The sequence below is a fragment of the Contarinia nasturtii genome, unplaced genomic scaffold (genome assembly GCF_009176525.2).
Source record: "Contarinia nasturtii isolate CC-2019 unplaced genomic scaffold, AAFC_CNas_1.1 Cnas_scaffold_1699, whole genome shotgun sequence".
In the NCBI taxonomy this organism is placed as follows: Eukaryota; Metazoa; Arthropoda; class Insecta; order Diptera; family Cecidomyiidae; genus Contarinia; species Contarinia nasturtii.
In genome coordinates, this window is record NW_022199032.1 from 3,652,305 (window position 1) to 3,670,130 (window position 17,826).

At 33.9% G+C, this 17,826-nt stretch overlaps 3 protein-coding genes across 4 annotated transcripts; 2 read left to right on the top strand and 1 right to left on the bottom strand.

Moving 5' to 3' along the window:
* The first annotated feature begins 1,554 nt into the window (after nt 1-1,554).
* On the top strand, nt 1,555-6,760 carry LOC116347108 (sodium channel protein Nach-like). Its single transcript, XM_031777542.1, has 9 exons — nt 1,555-1,666; nt 4,730-4,810; nt 4,873-5,011; nt 5,069-5,199; nt 5,272-5,361; nt 5,436-5,797; nt 5,974-6,064; nt 6,252-6,355; nt 6,603-6,760. Exons 1-9 carry the CDS (start codon nt 1,578-1,580, stop codon nt 6,758-6,760), a joined length of 1,245 nt encoding a protein of 414 aa, XP_031633402.1. The 5' UTR covers nt 1,555-1,577.
* Nucleotides 6,761-6,776: 16 nt separating this feature from the next.
* Nucleotides 6,777-11,053, bottom strand: LOC116347070. Of its 2 annotated transcripts, none has more exons than XM_031777477.1 (9): nt 10,613-11,053; nt 10,348-10,466; nt 10,163-10,276; nt 9,823-10,079; nt 8,572-9,750; nt 8,186-8,477; nt 8,044-8,102; nt 7,696-7,934; nt 6,777-7,594 (listed from the first exon to the last, which is right to left on the bottom strand). In XM_031777477.1, exons 1-9 carry the CDS (start codon nt 10,808-10,810, stop codon nt 7,130-7,132), a joined length of 2,922 nt encoding a protein of 973 aa, XP_031633337.1. In that variant the 5' UTR covers nt 10,811-11,053; the 3' UTR covers nt 6,777-7,129. The 2 variants fall into 2 exon arrangements, with proteins under 2 accessions (XP_031633337.1, XP_031633336.1); XM_031777476.1 differs by having other exon boundaries at nt 9,817-10,079.
* A 774-nt stretch (nt 11,054-11,827) lies between these two features.
* Nucleotides 11,828-17,193, top strand: LOC116346967 (attractin). Its single transcript, XM_031777302.1, has 12 exons — nt 11,828-12,217; nt 12,389-12,622; nt 12,770-13,075; nt 13,221-14,078; nt 14,169-15,241; nt 15,324-15,464; nt 15,549-15,668; nt 15,756-16,149; nt 16,215-16,341; nt 16,429-16,521; nt 16,585-16,666; nt 16,745-17,193. Exons 1-12 carry the CDS (start codon nt 11,979-11,981, stop codon nt 16,897-16,899), a joined length of 3,822 nt encoding a protein of 1,273 aa, XP_031633162.1. The 5' UTR covers nt 11,828-11,978; the 3' UTR covers nt 16,900-17,193.
* The last annotated feature ends 633 nt before the right edge of the window (nt 17,194-17,826 follow it).

Consider the following 17,826-nt stretch of genomic DNA (forward strand, 5'->3'; position numbering starts at 1 on the left):
TTTTATTCGTCGCCATCTTTTTCATTTCACATCATATGGTTTCATTCAATTTGGCCAATTGCTATTATCCTTTCGTATCGGACATACACATTTTTATTCGTAGATGTCAAGTAAAATCGTAAATCAATTTATATGATGTGTATGTCCACGGATATAGGCAAATGTTGTGTCTCAATAATATAAAATATGGAAACGAATTAATTGTATGCGTCATCCATTATCGACTTGCGCCGGTGTCGGAATGACAATTTAAATATACGTGCATTTGTTTTGTTTCTCGTGTTCTTTTTTAATTCAAAAGAGAAGAAAAAAGAGACTCGATTTTTTTTTCAGAATATTTGTCTCTTTGGTAAAACCGACTACTGTCCTGCGCAACGATCATTCGCTTAATTTCTGATTTTTATTTTCTTTCTGTATTCGTTCCGAGACATATTTTAAAATTCATAGACCATTCGCCGAAACGCGATACTCATTGTCGAAACAGATTGGAGAGATAGACACGGACGGACATTAAAATGAAAATACGGAACATTCCAACAACAATAACAAAACAAAACAATTTTAAATCAATTCGTTCGGCTTTAATTTGTTAAGCTAAAAATTGGTCGTATACTCCTTAATCGATTTTAAGTATATGGCTATTTAAAATGCAGACACAATTAAACTTAAGCATATAAAATTTTCGTTGAAATTTTTAATTTTCATTTTAACGAATCCTTATAACGTTAACTTTTAGGGAACAATTTTTATTTTTGACATGCGATTATTTTTTTTTTCACTCGCTCTCTTGGTTTTGTTCACTTCGAAAATCGTTTCATCGAAAACTGAACGAAACCAGATTTGAAGATGCTGCATGTCAGCTTCTTCTTTAAGATTGTGTTATAAATATATATCTAATAAAACAAAATAGACTTAAAAAGTAAAAATAAAAGTTTGTTGAGCTTAATCTAATAAATCATTGTGTTTCATTTTGTTTTTGATTTTCAACCCCTTTTTCAGATAATAAACACACACATACATTGAATAAATGGTTCATCAAATGGATTTTGCGTTAAATTTAGAAATAATTACCTTCATCAGAATTGATTTATCGTACATTTGTTGTCAACGGTTTGAGTGTGAAAATTCATTGTGTCTGGTCGACATTATTTCTGATAGAAAATGGCATTTGATTTGAATGCGTCGCCCCATTTACATTCGATTTGATTACCATTTAGATTATTCTGATAGGAATATCTAATTTATTTTGGTTCATCGACTTGCTTGACTTCAACCAGTCTCAATCGCTTCAAATGAATTCAGAGTGTCATTGCAGTCTATGACGCATGTATACATTTCGATTCTCGCATTACTTTGTGTAACAAGAAAGAAAAACACACGTTGAAGTTTAACATTTAGGTTGATTTGTGCATTGTCAGAAATTGCAGTTCTATCGTCGGACGTCAGAACTTGGAAGAAAACAAAAGCATTCAATCCTTTGATTCGAGTGTGTGTTAGAGAAAGAGAGAAGTAAAAAATCGTATCAAATGGGCTCTCAACAGTTGTTTCGCCACATCTATTACTGTGTGATTATAGGGATGCTTTTATTTTGCGCTTACTACATAATTTTCAGTCTATTGGTTGATGATCAATTAAGATTCTTTGCATTCACCATCGACACAATATAGTAAGTATGCATTTGAACGACCATAAAAAGTCGTAAATTTTGTAACGAACGTGTGAACAAACTTGCAAATTGACATACATGACACGCATACACGAATCAAAAATGTACGATCAGAAATGGTCGCGTCGGCGGCAACGGCGGCCAAACAAATTTTATAAACATAACTATCTAAACAATTTGGCTTTGGACAGTTTTTTTTCTTTATTTACAAATATATTTATACACGGTGGGGATTTTTCTTTCGTTTTTGTTTAGTGCATTAGTGTATGTGCCATTTTACAACTAAAATTACCTTGAATGAACTTCAAAACAAAACAAATGAAAAGAATTCAGTCATTTTTGTTGTTTTCACTTCATTCTCACGTATTATTATTTAATTTTACTACCGTATTAATGTCACTGCATTATAGTTAACCCTATACGATATAGTATAATGGTCACGACTAAACAAAATAGTAAAAAAATGACCATAACATCGTCACCAAATGATGACTTGGTTTGAATTTCCCAAATTACATTGACAATTGAAAAAATAAAGAAATATTGTGATTGAGTCAGGGCAACGTCAAGAGAGATGAATAGAGAGATAGAAAAATAAGAAGGAGACAATCAATTGGAATATATAGACGCGACAAGTTGATCGCATATTGAAAGCTCAAACACAAATGCAACATTTTATCATATTAATTATTATTGTTTAACGATGACATCTGTCTCGACCGAAGCGGAACAACAAAAAAAAAAGCAATTAGAAATGTATATTATAAGTTTGATTTGTTTATGGACAACTCTGAATTTGTTGTATCATGTTAGAAGAATGTGTATAAACAAACTTTATTCCAACACCGATTTAGTTCATGCCTAAAAAAAGACGACATTTGTGATTTGCACGAAAAAAAAACACACACCTGCTCATCATCTTCTTCATTAGAATATTGTTTGCATTATTTGCAATCGATTGAGCAAAGATATTCTAAACAAGATAACATTGTTGTTTGTTCAGCGTGACTCTTATAAAGCCATAAAAAACTAAACATACGCGCATTCAAGATGCTTAATTCACATTTTCAGTAATTTTTTTTCCTCTCATTTGCTGATATTTTGTAATAACTTGTTTTGCACATCTAATCATTTAAATTAATCGGGCTCAAGATTCAAAGCTCAAAACTTTCGTCATTTCAGAAAATGTAGAACTAGTTTTATTTCATAAATTATATTCACCAGTTCCGATGGAACAAACATGCTTATTAAATAGTACAAGTTGTCTTCCGATTTTATTTTAGACATCAAATTGGAATGTTTCTGGTTTTCGTTTATACGTCTTTTGATCACTTTCAAAAAATTTGTTGTTTTGGTTCTTTTTTTATTTAAAAAAAACAATTAAAAAAAGTCTAGAAATTAGCATGCACGCGCTAAACACGGCTCGTAAAAATGAGCTTTGAACAACAAAAGCAACAAAAAAAACTATATATCGATAGCATCAACACGTGCTCGGCCATTTGATTATTGTTCCAAACCGAATATACGGCTCAATCAGAATAAATTAACGCAAGAAAAATTCGAATGTTAATTTAAAAATAAAAATCTTCATTTTATTACTCTATCTCATAATATCCATGATATTTGTTTTACATTTGGTGATTTTATGATTTGTTGATAAAATTCTATCTTTCTATCTTCCTTATCATACAACGGAGTCGAATACATCGATTTTATTTTTCTATGACCCGATAAAAAAACCTACATACACTGTCCGCTATTGACTAGAGACATCACTCAATATATTAACATGCCAAACTTGAGAAGAATAGTATCAATATCTTATTTTTATTCACTTTCACCCTCACAACTTCTACTGCTTTTCATAAAGTAGCCAAAATCGGTTTTGTAATTGGCCTAAAAGGCTGTTAAATGCAGAGTATTGCTCAGCGCTGCTGCCATCCACAGCATATTAAAATATCTTGCTGATAATGCGTCCGTCGCATGCGAAGTAACGTAGCAGTTTATACATCACAGCGAACAACAATACATGCATTGTTCTCTATTCAATCGTTTGAATATTTTGAGTCACATAATCGTGAAGAGAACAATGCATTCATTCTTGTTCACTGTGATGTATAAACTGCTACGTACATTCGAATGCGACGGACTACGCATTCTCAGCAAGATATTTTAATATGCTGTGGATGGCAGCAGCGCTGAGCAATACTCTGGTTAAATGTATTAGTTTGCAATATATTGTATACGTATAAGCCAAATTTTTAAAGAATAAAGAACTGAATTATTTAAAGTCACCGATCAAATTCACAAGATTTCACTATCAGCAGCACCACTTACGCAAATGTGCAAACTTACAAACAATCAAAAAGTACAAAATTTGTTCCATCAATTTTCAACAAGGAACATTTTCAAAAACCATTTGAAATCGTCGATTGATTTTCATTTAAATTCAGTGAATTCAGAACAGTGAATTTTATTTAAATTCTCAAATGCCCGTTTATACTACAAATTTTGCTGTAAATGTTGGTGTGCTCAAAATTTCGATTTTGATGCTATTTTGAATATTCCAATGAACAATACTTCTAGCTAGGTTTATAGGAAGTTTACGCCATGTGTACAACACAAAACCACAAACAGAAGCTATTAAACGTCAATGATCATTAAGAAGAATGTCACAAATTCTCAGTTTTTGGAAAATGTCTATTCGAAAAGGGAATTGAAGATATTCATATTTTTTAGCCAGCATACTCACTTAAAATCAATTGTACATTATGTGTACAAAACTGATTTGCCATCATCTATTGATTTTTTCAAGGTAAGAAGGTTACCACTCAAATGAAAAAAAAAACTCGCTCCAAAATCACTGAATTTCCAAATTTAGTGTACCCTTGAAATTAAATGTACAATATGTGTACAGCATTATTTCACAATAAAATGCAGGTTTTAATGGTGGTGAGAACATTTCCGATCAATGATCCATACCTTTCCCCTGCCAGCACTTATTAATATGACTAAATAAAGACAGCCCGTTCTTATTATTATATTTACTTTGATCGATTTTAGCCTACATTGGAATGTATCTTTTCCCGCAATAACCATTTGCGAAATGTTCAACGGCGGAAAGATATGGGAGCTGAGTGAAAAGTGTGTAATTAATAATTTCAATTTGATTCAATTTGAAACATTATGACATGTTGCCTTTGTAGATTTTATGGAGCTGACCGGAATAGTAAATTGGATGATTTTTTGTCGGACATTGCATTTTTCAGTGGACAATGCCATTCATGCAGTCTTTGTGGCAAAAATTTTGAATGTCCAACCAATTTTTCTGTAATATCTTCTAAGGTAAACAATCAATTCATTTGCAACTGAAAATCAAATAAAACTCATTTTCAAATTTAGTTTCGATCATCTTGTGATGAAATGATAAGTAATTGTTTATGGAATAATGTACAAATTGAATGCTGCACCTCATTTTTACCATTAGAAACGGAATTCGGTGTATGCTATACAATAAATTCAATTCATACAACGTATGTATCAAGACAATGCAATTATTCTCTATCTAAATCTTCTTGATTGATTTTTGTTTGATCCATATCAAGTCCAATGTACGGACATCGCTTGCTTAGTAGTCGTTCAAGTGGGCCCGGTTCTTTGTCATTCACAACAAATGAAGACGTTCAAGTGCATGTGTAATTTGCTTTTTTTTTTCTTCATCTAAACATTTCAAATCGATGAGAAAATGAAAAAAGATTCTCCCATTCAGGCATACATCGAACGAAGTGCCATCTGACACTGAGAGCGATATCAAAGAAGATATATTTTATGGCACCGAAAAAGAGCTCGTTCTTAAGGTCATCGATATGGTAAACGATGCCAGCATACAAGATGCTTCGATTACGAATCGAAAATGCCGATTTCCATGGGAAACACGTGAATGCACCAATATTCCGTCGCACCAATATCCAATGCTGTATAGCCAGTACAGCTATTCAACATGCTCGGTTGAATGTTCAATGGAAATTCAAATTGAATTATGTAATTGCACACATCATTTGATGCCGAAGCGTTTAAATGCAGCGAACACATGTGACATTGATGGTTTGATTTGTCTTACAAATAATTTCGGTGAGATTTGCAATATATATATTGTATAATATGTTAAATTGCCGTCAATATTGTCGTTTTCGATCATTTTTTTTTCGTTTTTCACTGTGTGCTTCTTAAATTGCACGACGGCGTTTCCGCAACGAACACAAAACTTTGATTTATTAATATGATTTTTTCCGGTTTTTTTTTTCAAGGAAAAATTAATTCGAAGAAAAAAGATTGCAATTGTTTGGCATCATGCGATGAACCTGAATACAGTGTTTTATACTCATCACCTGCCAAGGAGTAAGTACTTTTAATAAGTGTGCAACACTCTTGAACGTACTTTCATATCATAACTTGATTTAAAAAAAAGAAAAGAAAAAGAAAAAAGAACCAGTTATTTATGTGTGATGTAAACAAAGACCAGAATTTTTAAAACTCGATCCACTTTTGAACTCGAATTGTATCGCATTGGGTTTTCTTTTTACAGGGATTATCGTTATGAACCTGGCAGTTTGATAACAATATCAATGCTTGAATTGTCTAAAGAAAGGCTCATAAGACGTGTTGTAAAAACGATGTTGGATGATGTCAGTAAGTTTATACTAACCAATTATAACCGGCATAAGGTGACAAGTGGAAAACAACTTTTATTTTTACTCAATAACCTTCTCATTCCTTAAATTATTGATTTTTTGGACTGTTTGGCTTAAAACTTCGTTTTAATTCGACCAAACATTGAAAAAATGCGAAAATCATTCGAAAAAGAAAGAAAATTCGACTGCACATTTATTTTAATTATAAAATTTTCAGGCATAATGTATTCCGTCTTTTTTTTTAGTTTCGATTGCTAGCATTATCAGTTTAATGTTTGGTCTGTCGATCCTCAGCACTCTGGATTACTTAACAAAAACGATAAAATTGATGTTGTCAGCAATTATGTTTCTAATTCGAAAGAAAATCATTATTCAAAAGAAAGGAAATGGCCATGGAAAGTAAATAAAACATCATTTCATACATTTAGCTTCAAAATAGATTATGTATTTTTCATTGTGTTGAATCAATTTAATAAATTATATCATTATTATTGTACAAGATGAAAAATCCTGTTCAATTTTGGAGAACAAAAGAACGAAATGTTCCATTTCTTGTTTTGCTTTTGTTATGTGATGTATTGTTTCGCTCTCTTTTTGTCTTGTTCACCATGCAATACACATGCGTGTGAATTGTTGAGTTTGTCGCATTTGAAACTATTAGAAATTGTTATCGATAACAAAACATTTTTTTGTTTACACATCAATCGGTTTCATTTCATTTGGGGTTCTGTTTTTATTTTTTGTCTGCTTAAAAAAAACTGGAACTAGAAAATTACTCCATTTCAATGTCGCTTAAGTCAGATGAATACCGTATTTGAGCGGTTGTTCGGTAAAATTCAATGGAGTTATCGACATCACGTAAAATCTTTTTCGATTTTTCGACGCACGAATCGAGCACATGCAATTGATTGAATATATCAGTGTACGCACTCAGTCCGGATATCATATCAGCCGCTAATTTACTAACAATACGATGAATATATGGTGTATGCTTTTCACTCGTTAATATTGGTGGCACTTCCATTAAATGTCCATAATCTAATACATTCCATTCGCCCGTTTCAATGTCCCACGTGAATAAGATCTGACACTCGTAATGCTTACGATGAAATACACAATCCAAATTTAAATTGCTCGAACAATTCAAACAATTATTAACACTTGGATCAAGTTGCATATCACTTGCTGTGAAATTCACCATTAATATACAGGTCAATGCACAGCTTAGCGGGCAAATCTAATGAAATCATTTTCGTAAAAGAAAAAAATAAATAAATGATGTGACAGCTTTATGACGAATAAATTTCATTTCTAGTTTTCTCTTGCACAACTGTATACCTTGACAATTTCACAGCCACAGTCGAAGAAAAACCCGTACTTTTTATTATTTATACTACACAAATAGTTGACGGCATAATATGTAAATGCTTCTAAATCAAATGTGATTTGAGTTACGATTAGTGTCGGACACATCAACTTTTTGTAGGAGTTTTTTGATATCATTTGCATGTCAGAGTAACCAGCTCCATGCACTTCAAGTGGCAATGACGTATGATAGCCAGGCGAAATGCAATCATCTAAATCGAGAGAAAAAAAAAACCACAAATTATATTTTGTTGCATTTTAAAATTACGCGTCAATACATATTAAACGAGGTGTGTTTTTTTTGCGTATCAAACAAAGTACCTTCTTCACTCGTTATTACACTGGCTGCATCATCCTCTTCGACGTAATGTCGAATCAATCTACAAAATGAACAACATTTGTGAAATTAGAGTAAATTTTTGTTTTGTTTTGATTAAATTGCGATTGAAAATATTTAAATTACATGATGGAACATTGTGGCTTTTGATCACTTTCAACTAAACTCCGTTCACAAATATTCTGTTGGCTACTTCTTAGATCAATATTTGATGGTTTCACCTCACTCAATGGGAAATTTGTGATACCGGTATGGGTTTTATTGCTATCACAGTCATCGCTTCGCGGTGATAAAATGAGGTTTGAGTGTGGATCCAACATTGAATCATAGTATGGTCGTTTCATATTCTGTAAACTGCGCGGAGACATGGTCGCCGATCGTGTACATGATGGTGATTTTGCATTAAAACACGAACGAGCTAAATTCAATGATAAAATAGATTGATCATCAGTTCATCGAGAGAAATGAAATCAAAATGAATGGTTCGAAAAGAATTGAAATAATTTAATTACCTGGTGGTGACATCATGTGGAAACGATTTCCAACGGGTGAACCACACGGTGATCGAAATCCATAGCTTGGCGACGCCCGATGTGTGTGATACGATGTGGGCATTTCAAATGTGGATGGTGGCGATGAGCTATAGTTTACAACATTCGAATGTGCCGGTGAATGTCGTGATATTTTCTGATGCAATGCTGGATTACGAATCACCGATCTCATTCGATTATATGGTATAATATTTTCGGTATTATCTTCGGAAAATTCATACTTTTTATCAGCCAAACGTCTCTTACGAAATGTGCTAATCTTTTCACATTTTTCATTGTCTTCGGAAAATTCATAGGCTTTTGCTGCTTTATCTAAGTTTTTATTTAAATTATTTGAGCTTCCGCTCGATATCGTTGCATTCGTTGTTGGGCTTGTGCCAAAATCAACTTTCGTTATAGTATTTTTCATAGTATTGGCTACACTTTTTGATATAATTCGATTACTCCGATGATTTAACAATCGCACTTTTGTTGAGCTCGTCGATTGTTTCAATGGCTTATCAATATTATTACGGCATGTAATAACCAATTCGTTAAAATTACTTTGTGCATTGCTGGTAATGCGTGACGATTGATCTTGTTGTTTTTCGGTCGGTACTATATCAGTTTCACATTCGGCAAAATCGGCGATGATTTTTTCAACAATATTTTTCGGTTCATGACTTTTGGCCGTTGTTTGTTGTTGATGGTGATGATGAAGATGATAATGGTGAAGTTGATGATGCTGAGAAGAAGGAGGTGGTGGTGGTGGATGATGATGATCATCACCATTCAAAGTTGAGTTCGGTCTATCTTTGGCAGTTTTTGTTGACTGTTGTTCGGAACATTTTGAAATCGTTGTCGATCCATTCGGCAAACTGACTAAATCTTTATTCACTTCATCCGATTGACTTGTATCTGGTTTCGATTTTGTACGCGTTTTAACATATTTAATATCAATTGTATTTGTAAACGGTTTCACTTGTTTATTCATATGAAGATCAATATGAATCATGTGGATCAAACCGTTTGCCATTATTAGAATTTTATCCAAACATTGTAAATTCACACTCGGATTAAATACCGGATCCGTATCGGCTCGACAATACTTTGTATGAATTGTGAAATTACATTTTATACACAAATAACCGCTTCGATTCACTGAAATGAACAATTTACCAGAGAGAATTGAGTAAAAATTTACGAATAAATGATGATGCTTTTTACCCTTACCGTCCATGGTGTCCGCACAGAATTCATCACGAAGTTTTTTACAATCTAAACATCCCAGATTCGGAACAGCCACAACGCTTATGTATGAATCTTCACTCTCACAACCGCCACCGCCATGAATCACAAGCACACGCGGATTTGTTTTCCATTGTGCCATTGTGACCGTTTTAATATTATCAACACCATGATCATCAAATAAGCAAATTGTAAAGTATTTATATAGTAAATTATGAGGGCGATAGATCCAAAAATAGAGCCTAAAAATCGATTACAAAAAACCAACACAAATTTAGATTTCAAATATCAGATAAAGAATAAAGAAAACCACACATTCACTTACTCGTATTTATAAGTTGAGGTAAAGCTGTAGTTGTTTAGTGCAGAATCTTCATCGGAGATGATTTTGTAACTAAGCATAAATTGGCCGCATATTGTTAAACCCATGAATACATGCCTGAAAATAGATTGAAACGTCATTTGCATTCGATAACATTGGTCACTTTTTAATGGTTCTTCAATATTTACCCGGTTAGATAACAATATGGCACAATTTCTTTTAAGCAAAATTGCAATCGTCTGGGCACCCGAACAAATGCCAATTTTCTATCCTTGTGTGAAATTTTATCCGTAAAATATCCCGAACGCTATACATTTTTTCCACAAGAAAAATAATATTTAAAAATAAATTGTAAACATTGACCTTGAACCTGAAGAGACTTTGACTCAATGCATCTCTTTCCACATCGATAAAGATGCATACCAAAAAATGTGCATCATACTTGCAATTTACCTCACGATTTTGTAGCTTGAAAATTATATTTTGCGATGTTGATTTCCGTAGGCTACTATTCGAATCGTTTTTCTTTTCGGCGATGCGTTGTTTTTTACTGAACATATTCGCCGTTCCTTCATCTTCCGATGATGATCCATCATCTGTGTCCGATGAACATGACGAACTAAAATCACCACTTGTATACAATCGATTCATTTTCCTGTGCTATCTAGTCAAATTTCTTTTTTTTTTCAAGTAATTTATTCACATTTTGCATTCCGGTTGGCACTCAATTACTTTAAACATTCTATTTAGTGTTTTGTATTTTCGAGGATGAACCAATTTGAAAGCGTTCTTTTACGACAAATTGTAAACAAAAAATCAAAATTATTTGCAATCCAAATGTTGAGAAAAGGAAACGAAAAAACTGAAAATAGTCGCATTCACAACAATAGGTTTCTATTGACTCGGAAACAATAGTAAATGGTAAACTAAAACACAATTTTGACATATCCATCTGGAGCGTGTTTACTTTATTTTTGCGTTTATACCTGTTTTATGTCATAACAGATGTCGTTCGATACCACTCATCGAAACGACACATTCAATTGGTTCTTGAAATATCGTTGAACATTTACAATTTTTCTTTTTTCGCTCACAAATCCACTTAGATTAATTTTGTTTTGCGTAACATTTTCTTTTTTTGGATAAATAAATACGCGTTGGAATCCTTATTGTAAATGATGACATAATAATATGATCATGTTCGAATCGACATACGAATGCTCGTCTAAAATCGAAAGACGAATAAAAAAATAGCATTTATGAAAAAATTAACACATTTGACGTGGTTGCATTATCTTTAATTTTTATATTTTCCAAAATGCACATTCATCACAAGAAAAACATCAAATTCAAGATATGTGAGTAGGCGCGTTTAAGTGTCAGTTAGACAATACTGAACAATACACTAATTTCAAATTTAAAATGTATTGAATTAACACGAAAATGTAATTTATTCGTTTTTTTATATTTCAATTGAAATTAAAAATGTTGATTTTAATTGAAAACGCTTGAATTCGAGCGATATCGAATTGTTTTGGATATGAAAAGAAAGATTTAATCGACGTATATGAGATCGGTAATGCAGTTGTAATTTATTTGTTATACTTGTATAAAATGTGGTATAATTCGAATGACAGCAAACTTCATTTATTTAATAGTTCAAGTCAATAATAAAGAAAGTTTGGGAGAGGAAAATTGAACCAACTTGTGCTCAACACCAAACACAAAAAGGCAACCACACACGAAAGACGAAGCGAAAAAAAGAACTCGAAAACAACAAAAAAAACGATTCGCAAATGAAAATGTTGCAAGGTCGAAGATGCTAAACACCTTAGCTCAAATGTTTAGGATATTGCATTCGATACATAGTCAACGAAAATGTTTGTTTGTTTTATTCGTCGTGCTTCTAATATTAGTATTTTGTTGCAATAATGTAGTCATAGGAAAGTGCATTAGTGATAGTTCTTGTATGAACGGCGGCGTGTGCATTAATGGAACTTGTGTTTGTCCCGATGGTTGGCAGGGCGATGATTGTCAATTTTGTGGCGGTAAAGTACGGTACGTTGATTGTGCATTGGCCAAAAATTTAATGTGGGCCAATGCAATTGACACTCATTCCAAATGGTGAACGACAACGGATAGTCGATGTGTCGTCATATACATCTATTGTTGTTTATAATGTTATGCACCATTAATCAATATCATTTTTCATTTTCGTTTTGGCTACAGTTTGACCGATTTCTTCGGTTACATCCATGATGGTGCTGGAAATTACTCAGTTGGAGTGAAATGCAGTTGGTTAATCGATGCCAGAGATAGTATATATAGAAATTCACTGCATGGCAATGACAAAACTCCGACGATACGTTTGCACCTCGAAGAATTTGCCACCGAATGTGGCTGGGATCATTTGTATGTGTTCGATGGTGATAGCGTTGAATCTCCCTTACTTGCCGTTTACAGGTAATTTACAATTTTATTTATTTTGATTTCAAAAAACATACCCATTCGATCGGTGTGAATGCACTCACAATTTTATGCTCATGTAATTTTTGTAATTTGTCAAGGCTAAATAATAACATATTATATGACTTATTTATGCGATTGCAGCGGTTTGATGTATAGCCAAAATATTTCCGTTCGACGAGTGCCTGAAGTAGTGGCACGTTCCGGATCAGTACTTCTTCATTTTTTTAGCGATGATGCGTATAACATGTCTGGTTTTAATATTTCATATAAAATAAACGGTTGTCCAACGGATGATTCGAGCGTCAATTGCTCTGGCCATGGAGTGTGCAATGAATTGGATGGAACGTGCGATTGCGATAATGAACACTATGGCTTTGCATGTCAAACGCCCAAGTGCCCGAATGATTGTGCAAAAGATTTGAGACGCGGACATTGCGACGGTAATAGGTAAATTAACGAAAAATATTACTTTTTTGGCATCTTTTGATACAATTGTTATTGTTGTTGTTCTTGTTGAGATGTTATCTTATCTGTGAGTGTTTTCCTAATATTTGAAAAAAAAAAAAATTATCCCATTTTCATTTCGTTATAGATGCGTTTGTGAATTGGGTTTTGCGGGCGTTGATTGTAATCAAGATGTATCGCTCGGCCATTGGACGACCATAACACCTGACAGTTTTACTCCATTGGGTAGTGCATCGCATAGTGCGGCTGTATGGGGCGATGCATTGCATATTATTGCTGGTGAATCATACGGACGTGGTCAATTGCTTTACACATATGATTTTAATGGAAAAGTATGGGAGACGGTGCATTCGTCTGGTTCGGCCACTCCAGAAATGCGCTATGATGCATCTACTGTAATTTATGGTGATAAAATTTACATGTATGGTGGCGTTGTTGGTCATAAAGGTGTCTCGAATGAATTATGGGCGTTCGATGTGAGCGCTCGCAGTTGGGAAAATATTACGGTTAAATTTGAACCGTGCACATCATCGAATTCGATGTGCGGCCCGTTAAAAACGTCTGGCCATACAGCAACATTGGTGCCTGCTCATGATTCGGCAACAAATACAGATTATAAATGTATGATTGTTATATTTGGACATTCCCCTCAATACGGTTATCTCAATACGGTGCAAGAGTACACATTTAGCACGCGAACGTGGAAAATTGTTACAACATATGGTTATCCGGTTAAAGGTGGTTACGGTCATAGCGCTGATTATGATCCATTAACAAATAAAGTATACATTTATGGTGGCATTGTGTCGGAGAATGAAAACAATCAAATTATTAGCAATAATTTATATAGCTATGATCCGCAAGCAAGAGAATGGAAACTATTGATGGCAGCGGCGTCTGGTCGATTTTTGCATAGCGCCAATTTCATTTCGCCCGGTTTGATGATGGTGTTTGGCGGTAATACTCATAACGATACGTCACATAGGTTTGTATTCAATTCTTTCAATTCATTTGCACTTGATTATTAGATCAGATTATTAATGCTAAAACCAATATTATATTCATATATACGTAGTTTTGGTGCCAAGTGTTACAGCAACGAATTAATGGTGTATGATGTAATATGCGATACATGGCACTTTCAAAATATGCCCAACGATTTTCGAACGGATGTCGCACGATTCGGTCACAGTGCAGTTAAATTTGACGATTCACTTTATATTTATGGTGGATTTGATGGTCAAATGCTATCCGATTTACTGAAATATACTCCAGGCAATTGTCATGCATTCCAAAAAGCTGAACAATGCCTAAACGCAAGACCAGGTCACAAATGTGTCTGGGATATACAGAAATTTAAATGCATTCCAATCACTCATGTTCAAAAGGATATTATTCGAGTTCGAGATCCGGATGTCTATTGGTTTTGTCCGAAAGAAAGTCGAATCGTACTTACGCAACAACTATTGATGGACGGCACACGATGCAGCGAATTGCTCGATTGTCACAGTTGCGTATCCACATCATTCGGTTGCACATTTTGTGGTACCGGCACATGCTCAAAAGATAAATGTCGTGACTTCCATTCGGATGGCATACCAATTCCAAATGTTTCAATTTCATCACTTGACAAATGTCCAGAAGATATTGTTGGATTACAATGCGCTCAATTACATGATTGCAATGCATGCCAATCATCATCGAAATGTCATTGGGATGGTCAATTGGGTAAATGTCGGATGGCTGGCAATCGAAGTATTGACGATGTTGCCGTGTGTGGAACACCGTGCTCTGAAATAACCAGTTGCAGTAATTGTACGAGTGAAGAGTGCATTTGGTGTCAGAATGAAGAGCGATGTGTAGATAAAAATGCGTATACAGTGAGTTTTCCATATGGTCAGTGCCGTGAATGGACGACACAAATCAATAAATGTCGTGCACCAAGTTCGGGCGGGAAGTCACAATGCGAATTCTATAAATCGTGTTCGCAGTGTCGAGACGATCCAGCTTGTGGGTGGTGTGATGATGGCTCGAACAGAGGACTTGGAAAATGTTTACCAGGCGGTGATAGTGGTTCGCAAGACCCAACTGAGTGTCCCAATCAAGAGCAATGGTATTTCACGAAATGTCCAAGTTGCCAGTGTAATGGTAAGATTTACGTTTTGATGTTCTTGATCATCGAAACAAAAACAAAAATATTTAAAAATGATTTTGAACGTATTTTCCACAGGCCACAGTACATGCAATGATGGTAAAACATGTATAACACCATGTGACGATTTAACAACTGGACAGAATTGTGAAGTGTGCCAGCCCGGATATTGGGGAAATCCAATAAATGGCGGCAGCTGTCAAAAGTGTGAATGCAACGGTAAGCAAAATCAACCTTTAAATTCGGCACCGAATGAAAACTTTTCGCAATTTTAAATCATCAATCGATTATCCATTATGATAGGTCAAGCCACACATTGTCATTCAGAAACCGCAAAGTGTTATTGCAGTACCAAAGGCTTAACCGGTGATCATTGTGAAAAGTGTGACGGAACCAATCACTATCACGGCGATCCGAGCAAGGGTTTGTGATAGTTCTTCTTATCTTTTCATTGTGATTTTTTTCTTTTCATTCATCATCATTCGTTTCGTTTTGTAATTTCACCCTTAGGTTCGTGCTATTACGATCTCACAATTGACTACCAATTCACATTTAACTTGTCGAAAAAAGAGGATAAATACTTTACCCAAATCAATTTCCGTAATTCACCAATTAAGTCGGATATTGATGCCGATTTCAGTATTTTATGTAGTGTTGCAGCTAAAATGAATATCACCATTCGATCAGCGGGTGGACCGGAGAAGGTCATTTTCAGCAATTTGAATTGTTCACAATTTCGCTATCGTTTCTCAAAAACCGAACATCATTTTGGTATTGAGGACAATGTAACGCTGACTACATTCTACGTGTATGTTTATGATTTCCAGCCACCCGTATGGATTCAAATTGCATTTTCACAGTATCCAAAATTAAATTTACAACAATTTTTCATCACTTTTTCCACGTAAGTTTTGTCGCTTACATGCTTCACATTCATTACACATAATCATGTGGTTTATGTTGTTTCAGATGCTTTTTGCTGTTGCTTTTGCTAGCCGCCGTTTTATGGAAAATCAAACAAAAATATGATATGTATAGACGTAGACAACGACTTTTTGTTGAAATGGAACAAATGGCTTCACGACCATTCTCTGAAGTATGAATCAATTGATTTCTTTTCATTCAGACTCGTTGAAACTCAAGCAACAATAAAAAATGATGTTTATTTCCATTTTACAATTAGGTTTTGGTTGAAATTGAAAATCGACGACCCGACGCTGAATCACCAACGCCGGTGATAGAAAACATTTCGAAAGCGCAGCGAAAGAGAAAAAAGGTAAACAAACCAAATGATTAATCATGTTTGAATTGTCTCACATTGTTTCTCATTCTTCCACAGGATGCTCCAAGTCCAATAGCATTAGAGCCTTGTAGTGGCAATAGAGCAGCTGTATTATCACTTCTAGTCCGGCTTCCAACAGGTAAATGATCTGACAAATACTTTGATTTGAAATGGTGATTGGCAAGTGAATTTAATCGAAAATACATTTTATCTGTAGGAGGCTTAAACTATTCATCTTGTGGTCAATCGACTGGATTGGCGATTGCCAGTGCACTAGTTACACTCGGAAATCCAAGGAAGCTATCGATGGAACATCCGAAAGAAACCAAAAACAAACGAAAACAAAGCCAACATCCAGATAATTGCATATAATTTTACTGAATTCGATAGCATTTAGCTATATTTGATTACATTAATACTATTTTATTAGTATTTAAATTCGTGAGCGATATACTGAAGAGAGAATGAAGAGCTGGAGATTAGAAGAAAACAAACAAAATATTATTATTACCTCTGTATTATAATGATAGGCAAAAGATGAGCAAGAACAAAAATAAAAGTAATTGGAATTTGTTTCGCAAAAATATGTAAAAAAAAAAAAACAAAATAAAACAAAAAATAACACAGAAAAAACTTAAGGCAGTAGAAGTGAACGGAAATCACAGACTAAGAGATTCTTTTTTTAACATATAACATGCATATTACATTATTTTTTTTATATATAATATTAAGGCGGAGAGCGTTCGTTTATTTAAAAATGTGGAAATAAAATTTAAAAAAACTCATATTTACTGCAAAACATGGTTTTTTTTTTTTCAAATCAAAAAGTACAAATGATATCATTCTTCATCGCTCATAGATTTAAATATTTGCAGGTTGATTTAAAGGGTAAATGAGTAAGTCTTAGGGTCGTGAACCGAACAAAAAATGACCCCGAACCGTGTCATCCTGATACAAAATTTGTTTGGTCAACCGAAATTGTATTCGTATTTGAAATGGCTCTAGAGCAAAAACTTAAATCGTTGCATTTCAAAGCGAAACAATACGTTTTTCTACATAGATTTATGTTAATCAGAATTAATTCATTACCCTTAAGAAAGGAATCACACTGAATGTTGTTCTGAAAGAAAGTTTTGGAAAATTCAAAATATCGCACATAGTCACAAAGGGAAAGCTTTTTCAACTTTATTTAACAAAAATTATTATTTTTATACAATTTTCTCTTTCGGTTCACTTTGTTTTTCTTTTTATTATTATTATTATTTCTTCTTTAATAATTGTGGAAAAGAACTTAAAATG